The sequence below is a fragment of the Sus scrofa genome, chromosome 12 (genome assembly GCF_000003025.6).
Source record: "Sus scrofa isolate TJ Tabasco breed Duroc chromosome 12, Sscrofa11.1, whole genome shotgun sequence".
NCBI classification, from domain to species: domain Eukaryota; kingdom Metazoa; phylum Chordata; class Mammalia; order Artiodactyla; family Suidae; genus Sus; species Sus scrofa.
Window position 1 is genome coordinate 23,316,789 of NC_010454.4, and position 24,730 is coordinate 23,341,518.

At 53.0% G+C, this 24,730-nt stretch overlaps 1 protein-coding gene across 1 annotated transcript in view; it reads left to right on the top strand.

Moving 5' to 3' along the window:
- The window catches only part of PIP4K2B (phosphatidylinositol-5-phosphate 4-kinase type 2 beta), a 28,549-nt gene continuing 4,143 nt past the window's right edge, over positions 325-24,730 (top strand). The window contains exons 1-9 of the mRNA XM_021067062.1: positions 325-669; positions 12,045-12,142; positions 14,467-14,563; positions 16,870-17,022; positions 17,872-18,018; positions 19,394-19,432; positions 19,935-20,048; positions 23,070-23,328; positions 24,068-24,171. Coding sequence (XP_020922721.1) covers positions 511-669; positions 12,045-12,142; positions 14,467-14,563; positions 16,870-17,022; positions 17,872-18,018; positions 19,394-19,432; positions 19,935-20,048; positions 23,070-23,328; positions 24,068-24,171 — 1,170 coding nt within the window. The 5' untranslated portion in view covers positions 325-510. The remainder of the gene's footprint in view (positions 670-12,044; positions 12,143-14,466; positions 14,564-16,869; positions 17,023-17,871; positions 18,019-19,393; positions 19,433-19,934; positions 20,049-23,069; positions 23,329-24,067; positions 24,172-24,730) is intronic.

Genomic DNA, 24,730 nt, shown 5'->3' on the forward strand with positions numbered 1-24,730 from the left:
GGCACGTCAGGTTGAGGAAAAAGCCAAACCCTGGCTTTGGTGGGCCCGGACAGGGAGACCCTCCCGCGGTAGACAGCGAGACCTACCCAGTCCTCCTCCCCTCCCTGCTCGGGCGCGGGATTCTGAGGCACGCGGAGGCCGGCCCCGTTCCTGTCAGGCCCGGGGAGGAGGGGCGGGCCGGGCGGCCGCTGCCTCCCCGGGGTGGGCGGTACCACCCAGGCAGGGAGGAGAGGGCCCGGTGGCGGCTGGGCAGCTGTACCGCCTGGGGGCGGGGTGCGGAGCGGGCGGGCGGGCTCCCTGGGGCGGGGCGGGGCGGGGCGGGGCAGAGAGGGCGGAGCGTGGGGAGGACGGAACCACCGGGGCGGGGTGGGGAGGTAACGGGACGGGCGCGACCATGGCGCGGTGAGGGAGCGGGGGTGGGGATCGGTCTGGGGGAGGCCTGGGGCCGCTGGCTTGTGCGCCGTCTCGGTCGCCCCCCCTTTCGCCGCCGCCGCCGCCGCCGCCCCGGGCATGTCGTCCAACTGCACCAGCACCACGGCGGTGGCGGTGGCGCCGCTCAGCGCCAGCAAGACCAAGACCAAGAAGAAGCATTTCGTGTGCCAGAAAGTGAAGCTATTCCGGGCCAGCGAGCCGATCCTCAGCGTTCTGATGTGGGGGGTGAACCACACGGTAACCAGCTCCCCCGCGCGCGCCCCTCCGAGCGCGGCCCCGTGCGCGCTCACGCCTCCCCCACCCGCCCCCAGCCGCCCCGGGCCCTCGCCTGGCCGGCCCTGCCAGTAACGCGTGCACCCCCTCGACAAGCCACTTGCACGCCCACCCCGCCCTTGCACGCCATCCCGGCCGGGTGTGCCTCCCTGCACGCCACGCGAGGCCTGGTGCCTCCGACGGTGGTGTGCCGTCGCGTCCTCCCCTTCCCTCCAGCCCCTCAAGCTTCCTGCGTCTGGCAGCGGGCAGCCCCTGGAGCGCAGAGGGAAGGCCTGGGTGGGGTGGAATGGCTATCATCCTCTCCTCTCACCTCACCCCGTTTGTTGCATTTGTTCTCCCCCTTCTTCCTTATAATTGGCTGCCTAGCTCACTGTCCAGTTGACAGGGCAGGTGGCATTGGCCTACCTGAATAGTCCTCCGTTTCTGGTCGTTTGATGTGGCTGCTCAAGGTTTCCCCATCCTCCAGACCTCTTTACCCCTGCCTGGAAATCCTCCTCGGGTTTCTTTTCTTCTCGAACAAGATGTATCAACTGGAGAAGCACTGGCTTCCTTGGGCCACAGATCAGGGTCTTCCTGGGTTAGAGAGAAGGGGGAATAACCATTAGAGAAGGTGAGGCCTGCTTTTGAGGACTGTTCATAGTAGGAATAACGCATCTTCCTGAATTCTATGGCGATCGTGTCAAAGATGTTGACTTTTCAGTTACTGCGCTTTCTATTGTGTGGTCGGGAGAGTGTGGTAATGGATAGTGATTATGATGAGAGAGAGGTTCTTTGGGTCCTTGGGCTTCTTTGAGATTGTCCAACTGCTCCCGTTAGAAAGTTGGGGCCCTGCCCAGTATTTGAGTTAGAGGACTTTGTGTCGGTCCTGTTTGTTTGGGGTCTTTCTTTCTCTTCCAACTACTTGTTTCTTGCATTTCATTGTGCGTCCTTACTTCCAGAAATGAGCAGAGGAAGTTAAAAAACCCGAAATACCAACTGCACCAATTCAAAGTTTGGAATGAAGAAAGTGAAGCTAATGGCTGGAGTTTCTTGTGGATATCAGTTCTTTAGGCTCCGTGACTTTTCGGAGCACTTGAAATTGCCCACAAGACCAACTGATGACAGAGGAGCCCAGGGCCAGCAAGACTTTGAGCTTTGCTTTACAAGAAGAGCCGTCGGCTGGAGATTGATAAACTGTAGTCTCAGCCGGGGTTTTAGATCTTTACCTCTACTGCAGAAAGGCACCGTGTGTCTGGTGAGGTCTTTGTTGATTTCATGGTCTTGGGCCGGTTCAGTAACTTCACTAAGGTGAGGGTCCTGGCTAGGGTAGGGAGAACCGCTGGTGTAACATCTAGACCTCTGGGAGCTGCTTTGATTCACGAGTCCAGCAGAGTTTGTCCCTCTTGCTTCCTGCTGCCTTGGGGGTCATCTGACAATATTGCAGGGAAAACTGGGTCATCAACATGTGAACCCGGTGTCCCTGCCTGGAAATCAATCCTTGGTTTTGTCGTGCAGCTGGCTTCTCACTAGAAAGCATCCTGTCTGTATAGAGCATTGGTTAGAGGCCTGAGAGTCAGGAATATGACAACTTGTCAGAAGAGGACTCTGGGTCCCTTGTTTTATACCTGAAGGAGTGGAGGCCCTGGGTGGAGGATTATTAGGTTGTCTGTGGTCACAACAAGACATGCAGCCCATTGTCAGTGCAGTATGTTGGGCTGTGTTGGCACATGATGGTGCTTGAATGGCAGGTCTCATTTTCTTTGCTTCCTTTCCTTGCCCTGCCTCTCAGCCCAGGGCCAGGACAGGTGTGTGTGCCTGCGCCTGCTAGTTCCCAGGAGTGTGTGGTGCTTGGTTTTCTGTTAGGCAGGCAGTGAGTCTCTGAATGGTAGATGGAGAGATAGGTATCACCCTCTTTCGCTGCTCACTTTAAGCAAGTTTGAGAGCCAGCTGGAAAGGTATTGACTTTAAGCAAGACCCGTACCTCTGGACATAATGAGCGAGCACCTCCGGGGAAACGCACTGGACATGACTGCCCTGGACCGGCCGAGGTCTGGACATCAGCTAGGCAACAATTCTATTGCTTCCTCTGGGCCTGCCACAAGGTCTAGTACTTCAGGGTCCCCATCCGGGAAATGAAACATCTCCCCAGAAGATTATAAGATCGTGCAGTTCCCAGGAGAGCGAGGGCCACATTGTTCTGGTATCGATAGCCTTTCTTGGAGGCGACCTCCCTTCCGAAGCCAGCTTCTGCCACCTTTCGCAGTCTGAGGTTTCGGATATCACCTTTTCTTGGATTATTCAGTTTCTTGCTGATTTAAGCACGTAGGCCACGATGGTCTATGGCTGACGGTGTATGAGACGTGGAGGATGGATGTGTCTTTATCTGGAGCTCAAGTCAATTACATACCCTCTCATGAGGTGGTTGATTTCCTTCTGAGCAGAGAAAGAGAGGTCTTTGAACTCAGCGTCGTGACAGCTGCAGTCCATGGACTTGGTAGAGGAAGGCTGTACAGAGAGAAAAATCAGACTCTGGATCTGTCAGGGGCGAACTGATAACGAGAGAAAACCAGTGTTTCCGTGGTGCGGAGGTTCTGGAGTTAGGGAAGAGATGGCCTCCGAGAGGGGGATGGAGACCAGAGGGGGCAGACCTGGCGGGTACCCTGTTGGCCATTCTAGGAACCAGGTGTGTATGAAGCCTCACGCAGGTGATCAGAAGGAATAGGAGCCGTTGATGGTAACCATGTTCAACCATTTGGGAAGCTTCGAAGTGATGGCACCATTTACATGCCCCCCCCTCTCCCCGCGGTATGTGTGGGTTCCAGTTTCTCCACATCCTTATCAATACTTGTTATTGTCTGTTTTTTATCATAGCTACTCTAGCGGTTTTGAAGGGCATCTCTTTTGTGATCTGGATTTGCACTTCCTAGATAGCTAACTGTGTTGAGCATCTTTTCACGTGCTTATTGTCCAGTTGTATATTTTCACTGGAAACGTATATATTAAGATCCTTTGCCAGTTACTTTTTTGCCCATTTTTAAATTGAACTATTTGTCTTTTTACTATCGAATCGTAAGAGTTCTTTATGTATTGTGGCCATAAGTCCCTTATCAGATATATGTTTCACAAGTATTTTACTCCGTTCTTTGGGTTATCTTTTTTTAACTTTCTTGATGGTGTCTTTTTAAGCATAAGGTTTTAATTTTGGTAAAGTCCAATTTATCTATTTTTCTTTAGGTATTTATACTTTTGGTGTTATATCTAACCCAAGATCATAAAGATTTACTCCTATATTTTCTTCTAAGAAAACCTCTTACCGTTTTAGCTCTTACGTTTAGGTCTGTAATCCATTTTGAGTTAATTTTTGTGAATGATGTGAGGAACAGAGTTATTCTTAAGTCTGCTCCGTTCTCTCCCACATTCTACCCCCATTCTGTCTACACATTTTCTTTGCTTCACGCAGACCCAGAACCTTCTTTGCCTGCCTTTTTCTCTCACCCTGCTACTTTAAGAATCTTTAGTGGGAGTTCCCGTCGTGGCGCAGTGGTTGACGAATCCGACTAGGAACCATGAGGTTGCGGGTTCGGTCCCTGCCCTTGCTCAGTGGGTTAATGATCCGGCGTTGCCATGAGCTGTGGTGTAGGTTGCAGACACGGCTCGGATTCCGCGTTGCTGTGGCTCTGGTGTAGGCTAGTGGCTGCAACTCCGATTGGACTCCTAGCCTGGGAACCTCCATATGCCGAGGAAGCGGCCCAAAGAAATAGCAAAAAAAGACAAAAAAAAAAAAAAAAAGAGTCTTTAGTAAACATTTCTGCTCTAGTGAAGCCTTTGGATGCATATATTCTTCAGCGCATCTGCCCACCTTCCAGAGAACACTGGGACTGAAAGAGGAGAAGAAAAACCACGGTGTGAAAAGGAAGGATAAACCCAGCCGGGGATTGTTGGCATCTGTGTCTCTCTGTTCTTGCCCTTTCCTTTCTGGAGTTTCAAATCTCCTTGCTCTCAGAAATGTGTTCCCCAGCATGTCATGTTTTCTGATGGTGGCGGATGATTGTAACAAATGATTGTCAGTGGCGGTCAGCCCATGGCCAAGCCACCCAGGGGACCCTGGAACATGTCAGGAAGCCCGCATGCCCAACCCATGCCTCCCGAGTAGCAATTCCTGTGAAGGTCACACAGGGAAGTGGAGACTTCCGGAATCAGAAGTTCACCAGACTAGAACTAGTGACTAAATTTTCATGACCAGCAGGATCAGCCCAGAGCAAACTCTCTGACGTTCTGTCTCATTCAGCTTGTTCGGCCTCCTCATTATTTATGCCGAAGGTTCATGGAGTTAATCGTGTGGATAATCCAAAAACTACTTATATGACGTGAGATACAACAGACTCACCATCCTAATGTGCTCTGCTTACTGTGCTGCTCCAGTGAGTTTGCATTCCACAAGTGCACTTCTGCCGAAGGTGGAAGAGGTTGGCCTAGAAATGTGCTCGGCAGTAAAGCAAAGGCTCATCTTTCAGAAACGTTGCTTCAGTCCCTGCCTTTCACGCTTCAGAGCTTTTAATTACTCTCCTTTGTCGACTAAATAAAATTCATTCTTCTCTCGTTGGCATTTAAGACGCTTTATATTCTGGTCATAGCCTCAGTGGCTAACCTTAATCTTCTTTCCCGTCCTCCAGACCATGAACCTTTGGCGTGGTCACACCAGCTTTGCTGTCCCCTTTTCTTTTGATTGTAGTGTTAGCCATCCTTCGGTCCCCTTTTTTCTAGCTAGCCATCCCTCTGTCCAGCATTTATTGTGCAACTACCATGTGCCAGCCATTGGGCTAGGGACATAAAAATGGGTAAGATAGTCTCTTCCTTCCAGGGCCTCACTGTTGAGTGGAGAAATGAAACACGTAAACAAGTAATTACCAAGTGAATGCAATATTTAGGATATAAAGATGCACAGCAGAATGAGTAACTAGTTCAGCTTGGGGAAGACAGGGAAGCTTTCACAGAAGTGTCATTTAGCCGGATGTTGGGTGATTCTCTTAGCTTTTCCCTTCTTCTGTTCTTGCTGCTGTAGTCTATAACCTGAACTCTTGTAATGGCCCCGTAAATGATCTTGCTATTTATCTTCGTCCTTTCTAATCCTTACTTGATTTTTTTTTTTTTTTGGTCTTTTTAGGGCCATACCTGCATATGGAGGCTCCCAGGCTAGGGGTTGAGTGGGTGCTATAGCTGCCAGCCTACACCACAGCCACAGCAACACTGGATCCTTAACCCACTGAGCAAGGGCAGGGATCGAACCTGTGTCCTCATGGATGCTATTCAGATTCGTTTCCTCTGAGCCACAACAGGAACTCCGTTACTTGATTTTTTTGTTTCGTTTTTCCTTTTTGGCCGTCCCGAGGCATATGGAGGTTCCTGGGCCAGGGATCAGATCCGAACCGCAGTTTTGCCTGTGCAGCAGCTGTGGCAACACCGGATCTTGTAACCTGCTGCACCAAGGCGGGGATCGAACCTGTGTCCTGGCACTGCAGAGACGCTGCTAATCCCATTGCACCACAGTGAGAACTCCTCCAATCCTTACTTGCTTAGGATTCCAGAATTACCATTCTGTCATCCCATGTGAATTCCCAGATTTAAACCTGAGAGGACTTCCCATTGCCTGCATAGTTAAGTTCAAATTTATCACATGGTGGACAAACTAAGTTCAAATGCAGGCTGTGTCCCTTAGTATAGCTTTGGAGTAGTGATTTTTCTCTCTTGAGTTTCATTTTCCTTTTCTATAAAATGAGCATAACACTTTCCTTGCAGATTATTAGGAAAGAGGAAAGGAATGGAAAATACTACCTGAATCAGGATAGCTGCCCATAAGAAAGCTTGCACAGCACAGTATAAAGAGCCCAGATCTGGCACCAGCAGATCTGGGAGCAAATCCGACTCTGCATACATTGTCTGTGTGACCTTGAGCAAGGTACCTTGAACCTTTTTTTTTTTTGCCAACCTCGAACCTTTTGCAACACCAGATTAATAATACTTTATGGGAGGAGTTCCCGTTGTGGTTGAGCAGAAATGAATCTGACTGGTATCCATGAGGACGGGGGTTCAATCCCTGGCCTTGCTTAGTGGGTTGGGGATCCAGTGTTGCTGTGAGCTGTGGTGTAGGTCACAGATGTGGCTCAGATCCCATGTTGCTGTGGCTGTGGTGTAGGCCGGCAGCTGTAGCTCTGATTGGACCCCTAGCCTGGGAACTTCCACGTGCTGTGGGTGCAGCCCTGAAAAAAAAAAAGGAAAAAACTTTACGTGACTCTTAAATTGTAGAAAAAAATAGCAAAGAACAGAATGTATATAGGTAATATATATGGTATGTAATACTATAAAGTCCTGATCACTTATAGACATTCAGTAAATAGAAGCAGCTGTTATTTATTTATTTTAGGGCCACACCCCTGGCATATGGAAGTTCCCAGGCTGGGGGCTGAAACAGAGCTGCAGCTGTCAGTCTATACCACAGCCACCTGAACATCAGATCCCACTTAACACTTTAACCCACTGACTGGGGTCAGGGATCGAACCCGCAACTCATAGATACTAATCAGGCTTCGTTACCGCTGAGCCACAACGGGAACTCTGCTATTTATTAATGTTGATACTATTTGAGGCTGTTCACCTATCTTTCCTGTACTGCCTCCCTCCATTCCTTAGTGCCTTTCTCCTTCCCTGCCACTGCCTCCTGCCCCCCGCCCTCTGGCCCCCCCGCAAGATAGGCAATATACTTTTATAGCTCTGAGGTTTGTTTCTTTATTTTTTTTTGCTATTTCTTTGGGCCGCTCCCGCGGCTCATGGAGGTTCCCAGGCCAGGGGTCGAATCGGAGCTGTAGCCACCGGCCTACACCAGAGCCACAGCAACGCAGGATCCGAGCCGCGTCTGCAACCTACACCACAGCTCATGGCAACGCCGGATCGTTAACCCACTGAGCAAGGGCAGGGACCGAACCCGCAACCTCATGGTTCCTAGTCGGATTTGTTAACCACTGCGCCATGACGGGAACTCCTGAGGCTTGTTTTTGAATGTTCCCTGGCTGGGATTCCCTTCCTTGGGTTGTTTTTGTTTGGTTGTTTTTTGAGGGTTTTCCTGAGAACGACCACCCTAGGCCTTTCTCACATCCGAGACCTTTCTCTACCACTTCCTCTAGCAGCCAGTCCTCTCGCTCTCAGGCAGAATCAATCGTTTCTTTCTTGCTTTTTTTCTTTAGTCTTTTTTTTTTTTTTTTTAGGGCTGTGCCCGAGGCATACAGAGGTTCCCAGGCTAGGGGTTTAAGCGGAACGGTAGCCGCCGGCCTATACCAGAGCCAGAGCCACAGCCACGCCAGATCCGAACCACATCTGCGACCTACACCACAGCTCATGACAACGCCAGATCCTTGACCCACTGAGCGAGGCCAGGGATCGAACCCGAAACCTCATAGCCTCATGGTTCCTAGTTGGATTCGTTTCTGCCACGACAGCAACTCCCAGACTCAATCGTTTCTTAATCTGCTTTTCCATCTCCCTTTATTCATAACCGTAGCACTCATCACACTGTTTTTTGTTTCTTGGTTTTTTATGTTGTATTTGTTCTCTGTTGCCTCTCCTCTCAGCTAAACAGAGACCAGATCTTTTGGTTTTTGTATCTGCAGCTTCTGGCACAGAGTAGGGCGCTCAATACACTGAGTAGAGACCTTCAGTGCCAGGCTAAGGAGTTAAAACTTTACCCTGAGGTTGGTGAGGCGCCATGGGAGATTTTTAAGTGCCAGTGTAACATGATCTTGTAGGTTCTTCCAGCGTCCAGTGCTCTTGGCAATAGCAGCAGGGCCATTAGGTTCCATTTCTAGCCTGATGTGTGAGGGCTGGAGGCTGACTCTGACCGTTGCCACCTCACCCTCTGGAGCTCTGCTGTGCTGTTCTCTGTCCCTGTGTCCTCACTTACTTAAATGCTCCTTGACTTCAAGTTTTGCTGTGTCTCAGGTTTGTCTCATCTCCCTGATAAGAGGACACACTTCCCACTTTTGCGTTGACAGTGCTCACAGCATGTCCCTTCTCCCTAACAGGCAGTGAAGTGTGTAGTAGGCATTTCCGGAAGGGCTTGTTCAATTGCAACTGAATAGATCTCTCTGGGGATATAAAATTTAGCACAACTTAAAAAAAAAAAAAATAGTACAGTTAATCCCTGGAGTGAATCATCTACATGTGGCCCCGTGGAAATGAGGGTGCGTCTCCATAGTTCAGCCATACAGATTGTTCACCCGTATATTATCTGTTAGAAACTTCCTGCTGTTGGGGTGTATAGTCAAGAACAGAGATGAGGTGAGAACTAAAAACTGACCAACTGACAACGCCTCAAACTCTGCTACACTTAGTTCCCACTGAGAATTAATGAATAGCTTGTGTTAGAGTAATTCATCCTGGCTAAGGGGCAGTTGGCCCCTTGCAAGCATTTTAGTCTTTCCTAGTTCTCCCAGTAACAAGCTACAGCATAGAGTCTGAATTTTATTTTATTTTTTTTTGTCTTTTTGCTATTTCTTTGGGCCGCTCCCGTGGCATATGGAGGTTCCCAGGCTAGGGGTCGAATCGGAGCTGTAGCTGCCAGCCTACGCCAGAGCCACAGCAACGTGGGATCTGAGCCCCGTCTACAACCTACACCACAGCTCACTGCAACGCCGGATCCTTAACCCACTGAGCAAGGGCAGGGACCGAACCCGCAACCTCATGGTTCCTAGTTGGATTTGTTAACCACTGCGCCACGACGGGAACTCCAGAGTCTGAATTTTAGACTAACCCAGAATCCATCAGTAGCGGATATTGGAACATTTTGGGACAAAATCATACTCTCGGAGTTCCTGTCGTGGCACGGTGGTTAACGAATCCGACTAGGAACCATGAGGTTGTAGGTTCGATCCCTGGCCTTGCTCAGTGGGTTAAGGATCTGGCATTGCCGTGAGCTGTGGTGTAGGCCAGCGGCTACAGCTCCAATTAGACCCCTAGCCTGGGAACCTCCATATGCTGCGGGAGCAGCCCTAGAAAAGGCAAAAAGACCAAACAAAAACCAAAAACAAAAACCATACTTTCTAGGGAGTTCCCTTTGTGACTCAGCGGTCATGAATCTGACTAGTATCCACAGGACACATGTTCTGATCCCTGGCCCTGCTCAGTGGGTTAAAGGATCTGGCATTGGTATGGCTGTGGCCACCAGCTGTAGCTCCGATTCGACCCCTAGCCTGGGAATCTCCATATGCCAAGGGTGCGGCCCTAAACGAACAAACAAACAAAAAAACATACTCTTTGAACCAGTGATACTTATTTCTAGCACGGAGGTGTGAGTAGAAAAGGCAGAACTGCACAAGATGCATGAACTTCTTAACTTCTTTCAATCTCAGAGCCAGCTCTAATATGCCAGAGAAAAGGAAGTGGGACAGCTACCATGAATTGTTTCTATTGGCAGAAAAACAAGGAAGGGGAATAGTTTCCTCTGTAGGCACGCACTTACTCCCTGGAGTGGGATCTGGCGGGGCTTTTTTTGGTGGCCGTTTAGCCGATGGCGGGTGTCAGACCTGGATGCTAGGAATTGGAAATGTGTGATTTGATGAGTTTTGACAAATGTATATACCCATGTCATCATCACCCTAAGCAACATATAGAACATTTCTGTCACACTCCTAGATCCCTTTGCAGTCAACCACACCCCCACCGCCTCCCAGCAAACCCAGGCAACTTTCTCTTGTTTTTGTTTTTTGTTTTGGTTTTTGTCTTTTTAGGGCTGTACCTGGGGCATATGGAGGTTCCCGGGCTCTAGTTGGAGCTACAGATGCTGGCCTAGAGGGATCTGAGCCACGTCTGCCACCTACACCACAGCTCATGGCAATGCCCAGGCAACCTTTTTTTATTGGATTTCTCTCACTATAGATTTTGGAAATTCATATAAATGGAATCACATAGGATGTACCCGGTCCGTTTTTGCCGGGGTTTACTGAGTCTGCCCCACTGCCAGCTTACATTTCTGCCCTCCGGCCCCCTTCCATACACATGCTCCTCTGCCTTCCTTAATCTCCCCGTGAGTAAATTGGGCTTCTCACCATCTCTGGGAAGGTATGATTCCCCAGCCCAGTTACTGCATTAACTTCAACTTCCTCAATCCTCTGACATTTCTAAATAAAAAAGATTTGGAACATGAAAGGGGCAGCAAATTAAATGGTATTTCCCCCCATTTATGCTCCTGGAGGAGTTCTAATGACTGTTTTTCCCTCCCGGCCACATGGGGCCTCATTGAGATAATAGGATTTGCAAGGAGAGTATCCGGGAGACACAAGACTGCTCCCCCTGCCCCCTGTCCATTAAGTCAGGACTGAGGCGTCCTCTCTAAATCCTGAATGCATTAGTGGCAGCTGGGTGGAGGGTCAAATGTCAAATACTCTGCTGTGATGGGAGAGGACATCTGTGGCTAATTAGATCACTAATTGGCTAAGCTGGGGCTGGGGACGGGCAGGAGCTGCCCTCTCAGCTCGGCACCAATGGGAAGCCAGTTCTCCACGCAGCCTCCAGCTCCCCGAAGGGAGATGAAAGACAATGAGGAGGTTTATTTGCAGTGGGGGCAAGGCTGCCGCATCTCTCCCAGTTCAGCATCTCTCCCAGTTCAGCATGAGGCAGGGCGTGACTTTAGAAACTGGCCCTCCTTTAATCAGGAGAGTAAAGTAAGAGTGAGCCAGTGGCCAGATGTCTACCTCGTCTGCTCACTTTAATCCTTTAGACTTACACACCCACATAAACCCACCCAGCATTTTTCTTGCCCCAGACCAATTTCTTGCAGGACCCTCAATTCGTGTGAAGATGTTCAAAGGCCTCAGTCCATACTCAGGTAGTTGGGTGAATGTTTATTCATTGATCCATTTATTATTGCATTTGACACATACTTAGATGGTACCAGCAAATGGTGGTGCCAAGCACTGTGGAGCCTCCAAGGATCTTTGAAAGCAAAGATCTTGCCTACCGCACAGTCAAGCAGGCTCGTGAAGTGGAGAAGCATTAACTACTGTCTGAGGGAGGCTGCGAGATGGCCAAACGATGGATACAAACAGTGCTTCAGGAGTTTTCCAAGATGGGAAAGAATGTTTATGGTCTAGAGATCATGGAAAACTTCATAGAGGAGGCGCTTTTTGAGCTAGACCTTCTCAGGTGGGGAAAGTTGCAGGAGGTAGAGATGAAGTTGGGAACTTATTTGAAAAGAAAAAGAGGAGGGACTCCAAGGACACGTTCTTGGTGAGATGGTGGCATCTCTGTTGCAGCAGATTATCCTCCCCAGGTGGCCTCCTGGCTGAGACCCCCACTTTCCCCTTGCTTTGCAGATCAATGAGCTGAGCAATGTCCCTGTCCCTGTCATGCTAATGCCGGATGACTTCAAGGCCTACAGCAAGATCAAGGTGGACAATCACCTCTTCAATAAGTAAGTTGCCTGCTGAGTGGGCTCAGTTTTGTGGGCAGTTCTTTCCCTCAAGACAGAGAGCTTCCCAAACCTTGCTGCGGTGGGGGCCGGTGAGCACCTGGCAGGGTGTGACAGCGACACCTGGATCACAGAGCCGAAAAACTGGTTGGGAAAATGCATTCATTACGTGCCGCTCCACCTTGTGCTGTCCTGCCACCTCCGTCCCTTATCGGCCTCCCTCTGGGGCCCCCGCAGGGCTTGTGGCTCGGCGCAGGGTGATTCATCTAGGGCCCATTTAGGTGAAAGCAAGCTGCTCGGCAGCTGGGGTGTCTAGTACGAGACCCCTATCTTGATCTTGGTCTGAGACAAAAAGCTGCCAGGCATATTCCTGGCCTGGGATGTGGCCAAGCTCCTTTCTTTCCAACTAGCGTGTGAACAACAGGCTGAGCGTGGGGCCCAGGGGCGCTATTGAAAATCATTCTTCCCATTTTTGCTCTTTGTGGCTTCTGGGATTAACATCAGTGTCTAAAGGTTGTCGCAGACTTAGATGGAGCAGCCATTGCACCGGGCCCTTGAGAGGCCTTGCTTTTTCACCCTCCTGTGGGTCCCTCCAGAAGATATTTACTGCTCACACTCTCTTCCCTTCTGCATTTGAATCCTGGTTCCTCTCTCCATTGTCCCATAGTCCCCACCCCCTTACCAGCGGGGCTCTGTCAGCCCACCATTCCCAGACTGTTAGCCCAGAGGAGAAGCTTGATTTGAAAACATCCATTAGTGGCCTCTCTCTGCCATAGTAGGTAATGATAACATCATATTCTAGAAGCTGTCTGTCTTCATAGCTGCTACTTGCTAAGTGGCCACTTGCATAGAAGACAAACTCCTGGGCTACTCTCTGCTCACACTGCTACTCCAAACATCAAGTGTCTGGGTTTTCCATGCATCACACAATTCTGTGGTCACTAGCTAGGTGTCCTGCAGTTAGTTCAGTTCTGACACTTGATCTGGAGTTAGCATCAGGTCTCACAGGTTAAGGGCTGAATCTCAAGTCCAGGTTGTCGCCTGTCCTTCTGACCCACTTGCTATAGCTTGGACATTCCCACCCTCCCCTTTGCGTTCCAATTTTTTTTTTTTTTTAGGGCTGCACCAGAGGCATATGGAAGTTCCCAGGCTAGAGGTAGAATCGGAGCTACAGCTGCCAGCTTACACCACAGCCACAGCAACGTGGGATCCGAGCCGTGTCTGCAACCTATACCACAGCTCACGGCAACATCGGATCCTTAACCCACTGAGCGAGGCCAGGGATTAAACCCGGGTCCTCATGGATACAAGTCAAATTCGTTTCCGTTGCGCCGCAATGGGAACTCCCCCCAGGAATTTCTGCATGCTGCAGGCGCTGCCAAAAACAAACAAACAAAAACCCGTGGAGTGAAGAGGCGGGTTCAATCCCTGGCCTTGCTCGGAGGGTGGGGGATCTAGTGTTGCCGTAAACTGTGGTGTAGGCCGGCCACGGCAGCTCTGATTCCACCCCTAGCCTGGGAACCTCCGTATGCCGCAGGTGCGGCCCTAAAAGAAAAACAGACAGAAAAACCATGGAGGATTTGGAGGAGGCATTCCTTCAAGGTGATTCTCCCCCCCTGGGAATCTGTGGCTTGACAAAGGAGCTGGTTGGTGCCAGCACCCAGCAAACAAGGCATCCTGAAAAGACGGGATCCCAGTGGGTTGACTGAGGACCTCTTCAGTGGAAAGCACCCTCCTCTTCCTCCCAGTGGAAGCCAAGGGCAGGACTTCCCGGGTGTGACCCTCTAAAGACATGCTGATAGGAGCATCCATCCCCAGAGGAGAGTGGCCCTTTGAAGGGAAAAGCCTTTCCCTTTAGCGGTCAGACTGATGTTTACACACGGAGCTGTTCGCAGCCCTCACCCACCTGTAGCAAGTAGAGCACTTGTGAAGTAGAAGCCGGCAGCCAGTCCCACTTCTCTGCAGGTAAGGTTTTTTGGGTTTTTTTTTTTTTTTTTTCTCTTTCATGTCGATTCTATTGAAAGAAAACATAGATAACTCAGAAAAGGTACACAAATCACAAGAACACAACTAGAGGAATTTTTATAAAGGGCATGCGAGGAATGTGACGTTTTTAAACTTTGACCTGCTCAGAATCACCTGGAGTGGTGGTTAAAAATGCAGATTTCCAGGCTCACCTCCAGAATTTGGGGGGCTTAGCAACCTACATTTTAGGTACTGCAGATGGTTCTGACCCACGTGACCTGTGCACCACACCTTAAGAAGTCCTGATGTACGAATTAGAGGAGCAGGAAGTGCACACAAACATGTCTCTGCTTTTCCCCTAGAGAGAACCTCCCCAGCCGCTTTAAGTTTAAGGAGTACTGCCCCATGGTGTTCCGAAATCTCCGGGAGAGGTTTGGGATTGATGATCAGGATTACCAGGTATGGGGGGTTTTTGCAAAATGGGAGGGGTCAGGGAGTGGAGGGGGGGGTCAGGAGGCCACAGGACAAATCGAGAAAAAAATGTGTCTATTCTGGAGTTCCTGTCGTGGCTCAGTGGTTAACGAATCCGACTAGGAACCATGAGGTTGTGGGTTCGATCCCTGGCCCCGCTCAGCGGGTTAAAGATCCGGCATTGCCGTGAGCTGTGGTGTAGGTTGCAGACGCGGCTCGGATCCCGTGTTGCTGTGGCTGTGGCGTAGGCCGGTGGCTACAGCTCCGATTAGACCCCTAGCCTGGGAACCTCCATATGCCATGGCTGCGGCCCTCAAAAGACAAAAGAAAAAAAAAAGTGTCTACTCTTCCCGTGCTGCATCCTCCTGGCATGTCCCGCTCTAGCCCAGGCGGTCTTTCCCCCGTGGCGATGGACTCTGGGAGGGCTGAGGGCCTTAGAAGTGCTTCCGGCTCCTCTTCCTGGGAGGGAGCGCGGTGGGAGGGAGAGGGTCCGTGGAAGCTGCTTCATTTTAGTCTGACAGTCCCAGCCTAGGCTGAAAAACCCTTCTCCTTCGTGGTATGACTTAAAAGAGAATTGTTGCCAGTGAGATGATCCCTTAAAGCAGATAAGACAGATTAGAAAAGGAAGACTTCAAGGGTAGTGTAACTTCTTGCCAGGTGCCACCTCCCAAACGTCTCCCCTGTCCTGATGTTGGGGGGGGGCTGGGCATGGCAGGGCAACTGTCCCCTTCAGGGGGTGATCACATCACGGAGGCCTTTGTCCTGTTGGGAGGGATCATCCCAATAGCAGGGACATTACAGTCTGACGCACCATCTGTAGCTTCTCTTACTTCTCCCCCAGCACCTTCCGTGGACGTCTTCCCCTGGCAGCCAGCCTGGGGGTGAAGGCGGGAGCATTTTCCACTTCGCTTGTGTAGCAGTCAGAAATATAGCTGATTTTCAGTTGCCCGTGGGGGGACGAAGGGCGCGTACAGCCTAGTGAAGTCTAAAATGGGTGCCCGCATCTTGTAAAACACTGTAACTCCTCCCACCCCAGTCCCAGGATGTCTTCCGTAGAGTAGAAGCAGGAGGGGCCTCGGGCGAGTCCCCCTCCCCGCTGCCCCCACTCCAGGGCGGGGGCTACCCAAGAGGAGGGTGGGGGGCTGTGAGAAGAGCAAGAGAGGCCCAGGATTTGAACAGTCAGGAATGGCCGTGTCCAAGGGGTGCTGGGAGGTCCCCCAGCCCCTCCTGCAGGGACCAAACCCGAAGTAAGTCATGTCCCGATCAGAGCATGAGGTTGTCTGGAAGCTCCTGGCCATTTTCGCAAGCCCAGGTGGCTCGGGGCTCTTCCTTTCGCCGGGGCTCTTGGCCTTCCCCTCGGCCATCTGGCCACATCCTCGCAGTGTCTGTGTTTTTCCCTGATGGCCTCGTGCTGTCAGGGAAAGTGCCTGCGCTCCAGACTGTAACAGGGCAGGGAGGATGGTGTTCGGGGGAGACTCTGCTCGTCGAGCGGCGAAGTGCTGCCTGGGAACGAGGCCCAGGTAGGACGGGGCTGTCAGCTGTCTGCCTTCTGACCTCCCGAAGCTCTTGCCGGCATCTGCGTGGTGAACGCATCCCTGTGGTTGACGCACCTTCCCCTCTTCCCTCCCGCTTGAGGCTTCTCCTGCCTCCCAATCCCAGTGGGAGGGGAGCCTTGAGAAGGAGCAGGGGCAGAGCCAGAAAAGCCCCCCAGATCTGCCTTGGAGCTCTGCTCGGACACGCAGGAGTTTGAGTTGAGGGGAGAGGTGTGGGGCAGAGCTGCGATGAGCAACGTCCTGCTTTGGGAAGGGTTTCCCAGCATCGGCGTGCAGACGGGAATGAAAGACGCCCCGTTAGACGTCGCAAGTGTTTCCTAAGCTTTGTCTTCGTGGCCCCAGGCGACGGGGAAAATCCTCTTGGGCTCCAGGTGAGGAGGCTCAGGATCGGAGTGCAGTGGCTCACTCACGGTCATACACGTGGGCCTCGGGACTGGAACCCAGGCCCCTAACCTCGGAGGCTAAGTTTCAGTTTAGAGAGTAGCTAGGAGCCAGATGAAGGGGAATATTTCAGAGTCCCAGGCCAGGATTAGGAGCAGGTGGGAAGGAACAGCTCTTGCCTCCCTTAAGGAGGACTTTTGGGAGAGATAAGAAGCCCCTCTGAGAAAGGGGTGGGCCAGGTGCCCTGACCCTCAGTGTCGTGGGCCCACAGCGGCCTGGCCCATCAGACCCGACTCAGAGGCAAAAGCAGAGCCCTCGTTCCCCCTCCAAGCACAGCCCGCTTTTGTCTCGGTCCCTCAGAATTCCGTGACGCGCAGCGCCCCCATCAACAGTGACAGCCAGGGCCGGTGTGGCACTCGTTTCCTCACCACCTACGACCGGCGCTTCGTGATCAAGACTGTGTCGAGTGAGGACGTGGCTGAGATGCACAACATCTTAAAGAAATACCACCAGGTATGGTGAGTCGCAAGCCTGGGCAGCGGAGAACGGGTCGGAAGAGAGAAGGAGCCCCCGCTGGAGCTTCCTGGGGAGGGCTCGGTCCGCCCTGGAAATGTCAGGTGCCTCCTGATAACCAAGCCCTTGCCCTTCCGCGAGGCCGCATCTCTCTGAGGCGAAAGGCCTACTTGAGAAAAAGAAAAGACGTGAAGGCACGTCAGGGACGCCGTCCCAGCTGAACAGCTGTTTCTCGCCAGCGTTGGGTCATTCGCTCGCTCTGGCACCTGCCTCGCATCTTCTAAAGCAGGTCCCCTCGGCTGGGGGCAGGGCCGCCGCTCTTCCCATCTCACTCTGGCTCATCTGGAGGGAGCACCTGTTCTAAGCCCCTGGGGTCTTCAGGGGAAGCTGGCTTCTCCCTGGGCATCTGAGAGGTGGTGGAAGGGACCTCTGGTGTTTGGGGAGTTAGAGCAGCAAGCCCCGGGGCGGGGCACGGGCAAGAGCGTGGGGTGCCAGCCATCCTGTTTTCCTGGGTGGCCGCGTCATAGCCCTGCCCCTGCCTCTGCCCTCCGGCTCTCCGTTTCCGGCTCACAGGGAAGATGCAAGGCCTCCATCAGTGCTTTCCCCACAAAATCCCAACCCTGTGAAACCCCAGGGCCTCCGTACTTGTCTTCAGCTTCTCATGCTGCCAGGCCCATGGGGGTCGGGGTGGCTGTTGCCTGTGGTAAGTCTGAGGGACCCCCATGACTTCAGGGAATCCAGTCTGCAAAGCACTGGTCTGGGTCAGGCATCCTCGGGAGCCTTCCAGCCCGGGCGGAGCCCCGTCGCCCCCAGCGCCTTCACGCGTTCGCTTCCTCCCTTCCTCTCTAGTTCATAGTGGAGTGTCACGGCAACACCCTTTTGCCACAGTTCCTGGGCATGTACCGCCTGACCGTGGATGGCGTGGAAACCTACATGGTAGTCACCCGGAATGTGTTCAGCCATCGGCTCACCGTGCACCGCAAGTATGACCTCAAGGTGAGGGGCTCTGGGCCGGCTCTGTGCCGCCCTCTCCCTGAGGCCTGGGGGGCCCACGCTGCCAGCTTCCGCATAATGGGGAGGCCGGAGCATGTGTTTTGGAGGGACCAGTGACTCTGGAGTTGATGGGCCTCATTCGTGTGAGCCAAAGGCTGTCCGAAGTCCAGGTGACAGTTACAAGAGGTTGCAGAAGCCCCAGATGTACCATATTTCCGTAACAATTGATATTCTCCAACTCCTGCCAGCGGGACGTGCACACCGAGGGCAGCCCTACAGGCACAGGCAGTGCTGGCGCACGCACGCAGCAGCTGTCCAGGCCCCACAGGCTGACGGCACGTGTGCATTTCTGGACACACGCGTGCCTGTGCACCACAGCGCCCTGTGTTCCCGAACCTTGCTTCCTGAATCCCGTCCCCTCGCACCGCCCTCCCTCTGCTGCAGCCTCGCTGGTCTCCTTTCCGCCCCTGCAGTACCTGTGCTCCCTGCTCCCCAGGATCTTGCATGGGCCTCCCGCAGTCTTTTCCCTGCGTGCCCTTTTCTGCATCTCCGCCTTACCCGGCCTAAGTACTTCCCACTCCTCCTTCCCAGCTCAGCACAAACCTCTCTTCTTCTAGGAAGCAGGCTTCGACCCCTGCCCCTGAACTGCCTGCTCTCAGAGTCCTGTCTTCTCCCTTGTACCACTTGGTACCATCGTTGTTTGGGTGTTTTTTGGCTGGGCCTATGGCATGTGGAAGTTCCTGGGCCAGGGGTCAAACCTGCGCCACAGCAGTGGCCTAAGCCACTGCAGTAACAATACCGCATCCTTAACCTGCTGTGCCACAGAACTCCAGTTGTAATTACTGAATTTATATATATATATATATATTTGTCTTTTTGTCTTTTCTGGGGCTGCCCCCGCGGCGTATGGAGGTTCCCAGGCTAGGGGTTGAATCGGAGCTGTAGCTGTCAGCGTACACCACAGCCACAGCAACTTGGGATCTGAGCCGCATCTGCGACCTACACCACAGCTCATGGCAACAGTGGATCTTTAACCCACTGAGCGAGGCCAGGGATCGAACCTGCGATTTCATGGTTCCTAGTCGAATTTGTTTCCACTGCGCCACAATAGGAACTCCGTGAATTGATTAATCGTATGGCTACTGCTTCGTGTCTGGCTCCCCTGTTAGGAGGGCAGGGACTGAGTCTCTCAGTTCAGCCTGCTTCCTGGCATGTGTCTGGTGTAGTCAGAACTCTGTAACCAGTCTGTGGTAGAGGAAGTGAAGGCCCCTCTAGGAGTCTAACCAGCCTGCTTTGAGTTTACCTGCTGCTCTCCCCAGAGACTGGTACATATTTTTCGCCTCAGCTGGACTTCTCCTGACGGCTCTTATCCTTTCAGGGTTCTACTGTGGCCAGAGAAGCCAGCGACAAGGAGAAGGTATGCTGGGGCCTGTGCTGATCACTTGTGGAGTGGGTCCCTTGAAATCAGAAACACCTCCGTCGGCCATCCTGTCACTGCCTCCTCTCGTTCCACCCCTGCCCCCGTCCTTCGCAGCCGGTTGATGTGAGACGCTCTGGGTCACTAAACGCCGGCTTGGCCTCATCCTTGGCCGAGGCGTGGTCTCCATCCAGCCTTTTCCCTTGGCTCTTGCCGGTCCTCCAAAGGGCTGGCAGTGTCCGTCTCATGGTCCAGCCTGCATTGGTGAGCGGCCGCTTGAGCCCCGAGGCAGTGCAGGCTCTGCAGGGAGTCCTTTGGTCAGTCCTCGCTGTCCGACACGCGCCTCATACTTGCCTCCCTGGCTGGCCCGAGGCCTGGCCCTCTGGACTGAGCCGTTGACCGGGCAGGTTGGGCCCAGGACCCTTTCCTTCCCTGCACGGTTGCCCCCGCAGAGGGCGCCTCGGTGTTGGCCACCAGCCTAACGCGGCTGTTGCTCTCCCAGGCCAAGGACTTGCCAACCTTCAAAGACAACGACTTCCTCAACGAGGGGCAGAAGCTGCACGTGGGAGAGGAAAGTAAAAAGAACTTCCTGGAAAAACTGAAACGGGATGTAGAGGTACATATGAACCATTGTTTTTACTTTGGTTGAGCAGGGCCCCCTGTTGTTCCCAGAGCAGGAGCCTCTTGAACCTTAAGAAAAATTGAATTCACTGCGTTCCAGGAGTGTGGACAAAGGGCACCTGGTGATTTGAGCCACGTGGGTCGTTACTTGCATCTAAAGTTAGTGCCAATGGGAGTTCCCGTCGTGGCGCAGTGGTTAGCGAATCCGACTAGGAACCATGAGGTTGCAGGTTCGGTCCCTGCCCTTGCTTAGTGGGTTAACGATCCGGCGTTGCCATGAACTGTGGTGTAGGTTGCAGACGCGGCTCCGATCCCGCGTTGCTGTGGCTCTGGCGTAGGCCGGTGGCTACGGCTCCGATTCGACCCCTAGCCTGGGAACCTCCATATGCCGCGGGAGCGGCCCAAGAAATAGCAAAAAGACTAAATAAATAAATAAATAAATAAAGTTAGTGCCAATGGGAGTTCCTGTCGTGGCGCAGTGGTTAGTGAATCCGACTAGGAACCATGAGGTTGTGGGTTCGGTCCCTGCCCTTGCTCAGTGGGTTAACGATCCGGCGTTGCCATGAGCTGTGGTGTAGGTTGCAGACGCGGCTCGGATGCCGTGTTGCTGTGGTGTAGGCTGGCGGCTACAGCTCCGATTTGACCCCTAGCCTGGGAGCCTCCATATGCTGCAGGAGGGGCCCAAGAAATGGGAAAAAGACAAAATAAATAAATAAATAAATAAAGCTAGTGCGAATGAAGCTTCCATCTGAGGGGACACAGTTTGGGGCAGTGGTACGTTTGTAGCTCAGCTTGGAGGGCTTCCCTCATCTCTTCACCAGTCTGTTCCAACCCCTTTGCAGACTCCTCTTCAGATTTCCTTTCCAGGGGTGTCCCCTAGTGGAGGAGGCACCCCGCTGTCAGGGACCGGAAACCAGCTAGTAAGATCTACCAGCCATGCCTTCCTCTGGCTCTGATTCGCACCCACCCGGCGACCCTCCAGTTGGAATGGGACTTCTGTGCACAAGTTCCTCTAGGGAGGACAGGTGCTAAATGACGAATGTGATTTTCGTACCACTTGATAACTCAGTGTTTCTTTCTTTCTTTCTTTCTTCTTGGGCTGCCCCACGGCAAATGGAGCTCCTAGGTCCGGGATCCGATCCGAGTCATGGCTGCGGCAATGCTGGACCCTCTAATCCACTGCACTGGGCTGGGGATCAAACCTCGTCCTGGTGCTGCAGAGATGCCGCCGATCCCGCTGTCCTGCAGTGGGATCTCCAGTGTTTTCTGTTTTAATAAACTGGGAGCCTGTTCGTTACAATGGTACCGGCGCCTCACAGAGATAAGCCGGATCATTAACTCACTGCACCACAGCGGGAGCTCTTAAATTCTTCTTAGAGCAGAGTAAGGAGAAGAGTAGGAAAAGGAGGAAGAAGACTGGAGAAACTGAATAAGGAACAAACCTAGTAGGGAGTCATTAAGGAAAAACTTGCTAGAAAAAAGAAATGTGTAGAAGTTCCCATTGTGGCTCAGTAGGTTAAGAACCCGACTAGAATCCTTGAGGATTCAGGTTCAATCCCTGGCCTTGCTCAATGGGTTAAAGATCCAGTGTTGCCACAGGCTGTGGCGTAGGTCACGGATGTGGCTCAGATCTGGTACTGCTGTGGCTGTGGCGTAGGCCAGCTCCAATTTGACCCCCAGCCTGGGAACCTCCATATGTCGCAGGTGCAGCCCTGAAAAGAAGACAGAAAGAAGTGTGTAAAACCCATGTCCACAGTACCGTTGTTCACAGCGAAGCAATTCAAGAGTGATGGTTAATTTTATGTGTCAACCTGACTGGGCTGCTGGGAGTCCAGAAGTTTGGTCCAGTGTTACCTTGAATGCGTCCGCGAGGTGTTTATGAATGAGATTAACATTTGAGGAGTTCCATTGTGGCGCGACGAGATGGGCAGCATCCCTGTGGCGCCAGGACGCGGGTTTGATCCCTGGCCTGGCACAGTGGGTTAAAGGATCTGGGGTTGCTGCAGCTGTGGTGTTGATCACAGCTCCTGCTGAGATTTGATCCCTGACCAGGGAACTTCCATATGCCACAGGGTTAGCTAAAAAAGGAAAAAAAAAAAAAGAATTTAAGGCAGTGTATACAGTTCATTTGTTCTCACTTGTATGTTGCCTTATAGACTTTTTCAGGTGGATAGGAGGGGGCGGGGTTCACAGGCTCCCTCCTGGGACCCTGGCCCCTCCGCCTTGGCCTTGAGAGGGCCTTGGCCCCGGGTGCTTGCACTCGTGCCCTCGCCTTTCCCTCTCGAGGAGACTCTGCTGATCTCTTGCTGTTGGGGCTCTTGTGCTTTTAGTTGTCTTCTAAAGACAGCCCTGGCCCTGTTAGGATCTCCGTCTAGTTCTCTGGTCACAGTGGTCAGTCGGACAGTTTCCTGGAGCCGCAGGCTCATTTGTGACCATGGCAGAAGGCCTGGCACATGGCCGTTGGCGGCCTCTGGCTAGGTCACAGAGGACTTGGACCAGTGACTCTGATGTCACGTTAGCCGACCTGGAATGCCAGCTGCCCTTTTCTATCCCGTGTCATTCCCGTGCTCCTTGTCCTTCTCCAGGCCGCGCAGGCCCATCTCAGGAGACACATCCCGCTCACAGCGCTCGCTCTGCGGACGAGAGCCACGCGGCGCAGTGCTCCGTTGTCTCTGTCCTCAGACTCGCCAGGGCCGCTCTTGATCCCAGACACAGTCGGCTGTTCCCTCTTCCTGCATTGCTCCTTCTGCTTTAACTCCCGCAGCCTCCATCTGCCTGGCTGCTCTTCATCCACGGGGGTCAGTCTCCACCCCTTTCCTCCTCCCACAGCCCCTCGCCCTCGTGGGATGACTGTCTTCTCCCTTAGACATCAGGCTCCGATGTCTCACTCTCTGCCGTATCTCAGATTGGAAGGATTGAGCTGAAAGGAGGGCCTTCTCTCCCCTTCCCAGATGCCTCTGCCTCTCCAGACGTCCATGTAACCTCTTCCTTCCATCTCCTTCCCCCGCCTCCCTAGTTCCTGGCCCAGTTGAAGATCATGGACTACAGCCTGCTGGTGGGCATCCACGACGTGGACCGGGCCGAGCAGGAGGAGATGGAGGTGGAGGAGCGGGCGGAGGACGAGGAATGTGAGAACGACGGGATGGGCGGCAGCCTGCTCTGCTCCTACGGCACGCCTCCCGACAGCCCCGGCAACCTCCTCAGCTTTCCCCGGTTCTTTGGTCCTGGGGAGTTTGATCCCTCTGTTGACGTCTATGCTATGAAAAGCCATGAAAGTAAGTAGGAGCCTGGGCCTGCCTGGCCCCCCTAGATCCCACTCCACCTCCCGGCCCACTGTTTAGGTGCCCCGTGGGTCCCTGGACCTCCACCTTGCTAACGGCTGGCTTTGGCCTCTTTCTGCCTCAGGCGGCCAGGCTGGGTCACCGCCAGTAACTGTCCTCTGGGGCCCTGGGTCCTTCTCTGTCTGGGTCCTTTCCACTTGTCCTGGAGCGCTGAGGCCTGGTTTAGCTGTGGTTCGTGGGATGGACAAAACCACCTAAATAGTGTCAATGTCAACCTCACAGGGTGGTTCTAAAGATCAAATAAGATAAGAGCTATGAAAACATCTAAGAAGGACTCCGTAGGTCATTCCTTTGCTCAGATTCAAAATGATAGGGATGGAGTTCCCTCTGTGGCTCTGTGGTAGTGAGCCTGCCCGGTATCCATGAGGAGGCAGGTTCGATCCCTGGCCCTGCTCAGTGGGTTAAGGATCTAGCGTTGCTGTGAGCTGTGGTGTAGGTCTCAGATACAGCTGGGATCCGGTGTTGCTGTGGCTGTGGCAAAGGCCGGCAGCTGTGGTTCCGATCCGACCCCTAGCCTGGGAACTTCCATATGCTGCAGGTGTGGCCCTAAAAAGACGAAAGAAAAAAAAGATAGGGATGAATCTGGATGTCCTATCTGAATGGTTTTAGACTCAGCTGCTCTCTGCTCTTCCCCCTGCTTCCTCCTCCTTTCCTGCTTCCTCTCCCCGTTCAGGTGCTCCCAAGAAGGAGGTTTATTTCATGGCCATCATCGACATCCTCACACCATATGATGCGAAGAAGAAAGCTGCACACGCTGCCAAAACAGTGAAACATGGGGTGAGTTCTCCCTGTTTCCATCCAGGCTCCGGGGCTGGCCCTCAGACCCCTGGGAGGCCTCCTGCTCTAAGGGGACGCTCCCGCTCCTCCTCCCGGGACCGGGAAGGGGAGCAGCCTGCCTGCTGCCTGTGTTCTCTCTCTGCCAGCCCCGCCCAGCTGGTAAGCCCCACTCCTTTCTCCCTTCGTCCTCTGGCTCTTTTCCCCAGGGCTGCTGGGCATGTCGTGCATCTTGCTGACTGCTGGTAATGGCTTTGTTTGTGTGCCCACGCTGCACCCCAGAGGCCTGTTTCTCCGTGGACCTCAAGCTGCTCTCCTCTACACAAGGGCCCCCACAGAGCTCTCGAGCCTCTCTGGCACCTCCCCACTGCCTTGGCCCTGCTTCGCCGCGGGCAGCCCTGGGTGGGGAATCAGAGGAGTGGGGCGAGGGCAGCTCTGAGCCATGGCAACCATTTCTCAAGGTGGCCTGGTCGCTGGGGGGCGGGCAGTGGTATCCAGTGGCTCCTGAGTACCCAAGCCCCCCCTAGGGGCAGCCTTCTGCTTCGGGCCCAGGGCCCTGACC